This window comes from Mesitornis unicolor, unplaced genomic scaffold (genome assembly GCF_000695765.1).
Source record: "Mesitornis unicolor isolate BGI_N332 unplaced genomic scaffold, ASM69576v1 scaffold44904, whole genome shotgun sequence".
Classification (NCBI taxonomy): Eukaryota; Metazoa; Chordata; class Aves; order Mesitornithiformes; family Mesitornithidae; genus Mesitornis; species Mesitornis unicolor.
Genome location: NW_010180215.1, coordinates 26,819 through 34,228, shown reverse-complemented (window position 1 = coordinate 34,228; position 7,410 = coordinate 26,819). Strand labels below are relative to the sequence as shown.

General features: G+C 35.2%; 1 protein-coding gene across 1 annotated transcript in view; it reads left to right on the top strand.

The window, feature by feature from the left end:
• Positions 1 to 267: 267 nt before the first annotated feature.
• Positions 268 to 7,410, top strand: part of LOC104539498 (atrial natriuretic peptide-converting enzyme-like) — a gene marked incomplete at its 5' end in the record, with an annotated part of 19,907 nt that continues 12,764 nt past the window's right edge. The window contains 2 exons of the mRNA XM_010183037.1: positions 268 to 378; positions 2,020 to 2,149. Coding sequence (XP_010181339.1) covers positions 268 to 378; positions 2,020 to 2,149 — 241 coding nt within the window. The remainder of the gene's footprint in view (positions 379 to 2,019; positions 2,150 to 7,410) is intronic.

Genomic DNA, 7,410 nt, shown 5'->3' with positions numbered 1-7,410 from the left:
ACTCCTAATATTCTGTGATTCTGTGATACTAAGTAATCACAGATCTTGCCATTTACAGACAGCCTTCCTTCCCTTTGAGTTGTGATGCCCTCTGCAACTGCCTCAGTGATGCCCATTCTGGATTTTGTTGCAAATCTCTCTCAGTTTCTTGCTCCATAAATCTGATCTGTGCCTACCTTCCCCCTCCTCCTCATTATTTTCAAGCTCAGGGTGAACTTCACACTGATCATTTCTTTCTCAGAGTGAAACATGTTTTTGTCCTCACAGCATTTTGTGAAGAGAGTGAAATCGAATGTGCCAACCATGAATGTGTGCCCCGTGCTCTCTGGTGTGATGGGCAAGCAGACTGCAGTGACAGCTCAGATGAGTGGGACTGTGGTAAGTTCTGCCGTGGTGCACTTTGCCTGGAGGTGATGTTTGGGTGGTGATAGTAATCACTGGGGGTTTGATTTAGAATACATTTGCAGTGGTGGAAAGATGCTCCCCTTATTACCAAAGGGAGACTGGGTTGAAGTTGAGAAAGCATACAAGAAAGTCGGCAAAAGAGAAGGGAAAGGCTCAGTGTGAAGTGTCACAGTGCACAGATGTAAGAAAAGTGACATGGCAGGAAACTTCTAAAATGCGTAGATGGTGTGTAAAATCTGGAAAGTACTGTGGATAAAAGAGAGAGTAGGAAGACATTGAGGTGTAGAATCTGGGTAAAACTTCTAAGCACTGATTTTGTACTTGAGAAAATCAGTGTGAAATTCCCAATGACAGCAGTAGTGAAGGTTCAGACCTTCTAAGAAGATAGTTCTACTAGTTCTCCTGTGCACTGGCTAAAGACCTGCAGAATTATGTAAGCTGCTATTGCTATCTATATTAGTCCTCATGCTTTAATGTGTTGTTAAAGTAGAACTCTCCAAGTATTAGTCTTTAAATAAAAATGAAGGTAAATTTCAAAAAAATTGTGCTGAAAAGAATCAGGTTGGAAAGTGGTAGTATGTCCTCTGAGATTTCACTGAGTTAATGTGTATTTCTATATGTGACAGTGGTTTATATTTATATGTAATTTTAAATACAGAAAAAAGGTGTACTGTGGCTTACAGAAACAAATATTTTGTGTTCATATTGAAGTAGATTGTATAAATGTTTTAAAACATTTAACATTGTATGAACATTAACAAACAACAGCATTTAATAAACTCTATGCAACAGAGAAGAATTGTTCTAGAAATGCATATTTGAAAACGAGTTATCTAGGAAAATACATACCTTTCTCATGGGGAGAGATGCAAAAACACCTTCAGCATATGGAAAAAAGCGTGTAATGACTGGCTATGTTAAGACTAGTACTATCAAAGAAAAAGTCAGAGGAACAATTTAACTAAAATTGGTATGTCTTTGGGGAAGAAATGCATACAATCCAATATCTTTTAAGGGATCCTAGAAAGACAGGGATGTAAATTTCCATTTTGGTCCATTTTGAGAAGCTTCTTGTGTGTGATAGAAGAAGTTCACACACTTTTATACATGGATTAAGAGAGGAGCAATGGTCGTGGTCGTTCTTGTAAACAGTTGTTTTTTTCTTTCTCTAATTATACCCACATATTTTTATGACAGGAACAGTGCATTTTGCTGAGAGTCAAATGTTGGTATCCCTCATATGTCAAGCAGCATTCATCTCACAAATTAGTTTAGTGATTTCAGTTGTTGGACTATCTGTGAGGTAGAACACCATCTAACAAGATAAGAGTATCAGAAACATATGTGAACCTGTGCTGGTAAATCAGGATTATTCTGGTTTATTCTAATACTCAAGGTGCCTTTGTTGTTTAATGTCTCACGCTGTTCAGTGTTAGCGAGGTTCTGATGTCCAAGGTTGTCTTGGTTTTAAATTGCATTGCTATTAAGCATATAAAATCTGCAAAAACACCAGCATCTTGGAAAACACTTTTGAATGTAGTTTTATGTTTTCAGTATGCCAGTTATAATACTTACTATGTGAAATAATAGTGATGTTGTTCTTTTTCTTTGCAGTTACCCTGTCTAAAAACATGAATTCCTTGACGTTCCTGACCATTCACAGGTCAGCTGCTGATAACCATGTTTGTGCTGATGAGTGGCAAGAAAATTTAAGCCAACTGGCCTGCAATCAGATGGGTTTAGGGTAAGGTCAGTAGTTTGTAGCATTGATGAATTTCTTAGAATAATTGCAATGTTAGACCTAGTGTGGAAATGGTTCAGAGAGAAAAGAGGTAATGAAATTTTATTAACTATGGCGGGAACAAAAGCTCACTAGAATCTAGGCACTTTCTCCATTTTATAAACATTACATGATTGATATTAAAAGAGTGTGTTGAAAAGATAATGATGTCTTGCCAAGCCTCAATATTTGAACTTGCAGTTATTGCTGTGGCTCAGAATTGTTTGGCAATGTGATACTCTCTGTCTTCCTAAAGAATTAAAGCAGACTTGTCTTAGGAAACACAGGAAAATTTACTTGCATTTATTTGCATTCTGCCATAAGTACTGTGAGCTAGGCAACCAAATAGATTTAACTTGGGTATCTCTGAACAACGAATTGTTAAAGATAGAGATTCTGTGTGCAACGCAAAAGAAAAAAAAATCCCTCTGTGCATCTTTCTTATTGCATGCACACTAATGGAATTTAGTGGAATTTCTTTATTCACTTTATGGAATAGTTGATGCAAAATCTAACTGTTGCATAAAACCCAAGTTCATCAGCTCTGATATCTGAAGTCTTCGGCTAGGAAAAGACACGCCTGGTATAGAAGGATATATTTTGTCAGTGTCTGATCCCCAAGCTGGATTAAGAAGTGGTTTTTCTATCTGCCTTTTACCACTACATATACTGTTTTGTTGTTCTTTGTACCTTTCTCAAAAAACACAGGAGGGTAAAGACCCTGTGTTACAATGTCTGCACTTAACCTACTCTGTATCGCCTTGCACTGCGTGTTTGCTTGACATCAGTTCTAACAGATTCCCTGAATCTAAAACCTCCTGTACTGAATGCTCTGCCTGCCATTCTAACACACAACAATTCTGTACGCTCTAGCTAGTTAAGTACATCTAAATAATATTGACATTTTCTTTAGGCTTTAAATTCATATAACATCCTAATAAGCTTGAAGTCCTGGCTTCCTGGGTAGGAAAATGTAAAAGCTATTAAATTATCACAAGACCTCTGATTCATTCCTTTTTTCAGAGGTGTGCCTCGGCTGAAATTAGCATGAGTAGGAACTTACACCTTCCTGCTTCTTCACCAAAGCTTGCTAACAGATGTTATCAATTGTATCACTTTTAAGAAATGTATGAGACACAAATAATTCTTAAATCTCACAAATTCATTTTCTAACAGGGGAAGATATTCTATAAATAATTTTTTCTACAAATTATTTCTTTTAGCGACAGGTAATTGTGTGAAGACCAGTGGGAAATTCGAGTTCAAATCTGAAGTCTACAAATTCAGTCTGACTTAAATACTAATTTCTAATTCTTCCTGGCAGTACTTCAGAAAACCAAAGTAGTGTTTATCTTTCCCTTTCCTAATGCCTGATTTTCTCAATCACCTGAAGGATTTTCTTAGCTACTCTCTAATTTTGGTGAAGTGGCACTGCCAAAAATACAATAAATTAGCTTTGAAGATGATCTATAAGAAGAACAAATATTGTAACACATTCACCAGAACTAATTTCGAAAAGGAGTAATATGAATTAATATAATTATTTAATTCTCCTGTTAATGTTGCATAGAGGTTCAGTGAAAATGTCACAGAATGTAATGTTTTCTATATGCCAAAGTGGAAGATTGAATGAGAAATTGGAGTTTCATGTCACTCTGAAATCTGATCTAAAGCCATAAACATCATCTGTTGGCCGCTGTGTCCTGCATACATGATTTGACTTAAAATAACAAGAAAGTCCGATTGTGAGATTGATAATATTGGTGTATTTAATAAACTATTTCCACTCACCATTGAGGGTACAGGTAAATTAGACTGTATGTTGTATAGAGCTCAAATAATGATGAAATAAATACCTTTTTACTCTTTTTTTTTTCTTTTCAAAAAATAGAACATATTTTAAGCAGTGCCTTTCTTCAGGTGTTCCCGATAGGAAATACTTCATTTTACTCCTTTTGAAAAGGAGTGAAGCTGTGAATATAGAAATTCTGTCCATACTGTAGCACACAGCAGAAACCTCCAGTTTTGTGCCTATGGAGATTTCGTTAATAATGACTTATGATGATACTTGATTTTGATGTAATAGTTCTCTTTAAATTCTTAGAGAAGAATAGTGCACATGAGATATCAAAGTTGAGACTTCTTAATGCCTTAGACCAGGAATTACAATGAATGGTAGCATATGATATTTTTATTTTCTGTAAAGCTCTGTGAAGTATTTTTCATAACTGTCTGGTGCTTTCTCAAATGACAACTTCCAATTGCTATAAAATGTGGTAATGTTTAAAATATGAAAGCAATGTCTTTCTAACAGCTTGTAGATATTTTTAATTCTTCAGCCTAAATTAATATGAAAAAAAATGAAATTAAATGACAGTGGTTAAAGTTAGGTTAGTTTAGCTGATTGTAGTAACACATTTTACTATCAGTAAAATCAGTCTGTCTGAGGGGTATAAGCATTGTGTCTGAAGCAACATTAAAGGTAATTCTATTCTGCCTATTGAATAGGCAAAATTTGAGCTATTTTCCTGGCTGTTGGCCAATTCTCATTCCCAATTGATCTGATTCTCCAGTTTTTCACAGCACAACACATGCAGGGGTGATGCACGAAGCAACATCACAGAAAACTGTGCAAGTTCTAAGGAAACAGATGCTGTTCCAGCTCTGAAATGGGCCTAATTTTTTTTTATATTAGTGCCCATACACATGTTATTCATTACCTTCTGGCATAACACAAGGCTTGCTTTCTCAGGCCTGCTGTCACATGCAGCTTTAAACAATGGAATTACAAAAGAGGCTGAAGAGAGGAATGTTACTGTCACTGTGAAAGGAGAAAGAATCCAGTTTATGGATTATACTTTATTCTAAACTTGCTATTTAACAGAGATTTCCACAATGGAATAGGGAGAATGAGGTATTGAAACCATTGCTGTAAAGAAGTGTCCCAGATTATGTTACTTTTAATGATGAGCAGAATATTAACTTCACATCTTAAAATCAGTCCCCACAGTCTATTTTGGTGTTTTTTTTTCATTATGATGTAATATGCAAGTCATAATGTTTGTGTTTCACTATAAACTATACTATAAACTTTGGCTGTTGTGCACAGTGATCAGCAGGTAGCAGGCTAGAATGCTCTCAAAACTATTCATTTAATATTTCCATTGTACAACTTACATAATGAAATTACCCTAAACATTAATTTTCCCCATTACAAGCACACTTATAATGTAGAAGACAGACTGGGTTTTATTTCTCTTTTTTAATTCTAAAAATCCCTCTCTAAAAATTCCACTTACACATGAGGGAATCCATATCTTGAAATTAAATGTGTTAAAATAATATTCTAATTTTTAAACTGAACTTTGAAAAATTAGTAAAATCTAAGTTAGAATTTCCCACTCGAGTAGACGTAAGTGCTACTGCAAATTAAAATGTATTGCCTTCCTGATTTTATGAATGACTGATTTTGTAGAATCACTGAATAACTTTTTTTTTTTAAATTGCCTTAGATTAAAGGAAACAGATTAAAGAAATTAGACATGTTAGAATTATGTGTGCCCTTTGATGTTCGTTAGATCTAGCAGCCATCTTTCTGTGAAGCAGCAAGACTAACTTGGCTGAGGCACAAGCTGTACAGTGGCCTGAAACTGGAAGTCGAATTCTAGAGAGAGAATTCTGGAGAATTAATCAGAAACGCCAGGGATATTAAACAAAAAAAAAAAAGCAAAGCAAACAAACAAAAAACCTAAAACAAAACCACAAAGAAACTTCAGCAAAACATATTACGTTTCTAAGGTGGCAAAGACTTAAGAATTAGGGCTAGAGTAAGAAAATAATACGTTATACACTGCTCTTCAAAGTAGCTAGTTCTGCTGAAATTGATCCAGGAGCTTTTAAGATTTATGGCTAAAGCCGATTTTAAAGTTTTAGGCCTACGGCAGATCCCCACTATGCCTGCCAATATTGGTAGCCAGTAGATTTGAGAAGTTGTGGAGAATGCCTACATAAGCCTGAAAACTGATAGGTATGCCATCTTTTATTAAAAAGGGAAAAAGAGGAAGATGCAGAGATTTATGAATTAGTTGCTTAGCTTTAATTACCAACAAATAATTACAGAAGTGTAAAGTCTTAATGACAGACAAAACATATTTCCCAATAACAAATCATGTCAGATTCCCTTAATTTATTCCCTGAAAAGGCAGAGGCACTGCAGATAGGGAAGAAAGGGTATAGATGTGATTTATTTTTAGCTTTCACACTATGTAAAATAACTTTTGAAATAAGTAAGGAGATATTGATGAAGATGAAATGATACAAAAACTTTTGATGATTCATTGTCAAACCATAGAGATGAACTGGGGTGGGGGGGAGTGACAGACACATCTCAGTGTATCTGGGGTGATATTCAGTGTTATTGTGATGATGGAGTGGAGAGCACACAATAATTTCTAATTCAGCATCAGGCAGAGAGGATCTGAAAGCATTTTAGAGGACAGGATTAGAATTCAAAAATTTTTTGGTAGAGTGGAGAAAGGACCTAACTTAAAAAAAAATTGCTAACTGTAATTTCTGGAATATGTTACCTGGAAATGCTGGGGATTCTCCATCATTAGAGACCTTTACAAACAGGGCAGACAAAAATCTGTCTGAAAGAATTTAGATATAGTTAATCTTATTTTGGATTATGGGGGTGGATCAGAGAGCCTCGTAAGAGTCCTTTTGTCTGAATTTTCTGGTAACTGTTTTGGTTAACTGGCAAGTGAAAGAAAGCCTAGTGGAAGGATTTTTTTTTTCATAGGTCTAATCCCATTTCATTCTTGACAACAGTATAGAGGACCTATAGGTGAAAGACATACTTGTCTTTTACCACAAAGCTTGGTATTTCTATAACTTCAAATGTAAAGGGGGGAAAAAGCATCTATTGTAAATTTACTTAACTATGACATTTTAATATGGTCTTGGAGAAGTCCATAGACTGAGACTATAGGCACCGTAAAGTGTATTCATTGAGAAACTGTTAATGTTTGAGCAGTTTGAGCTCAGAAGGTTTAGCATAGTTCTTTGGATATGAAGATTTAACGCAGATATTTAATATGAAGACACATAAGACAGTTAAATATCTGTGGTCTTTTCAGTAATAGACTCTTAGAACCCCATGGGTTTTAAAAAAAATATTTCAGCACTCAAATGGTTCCATCCAAATAGCATCCATGAGATGTTAT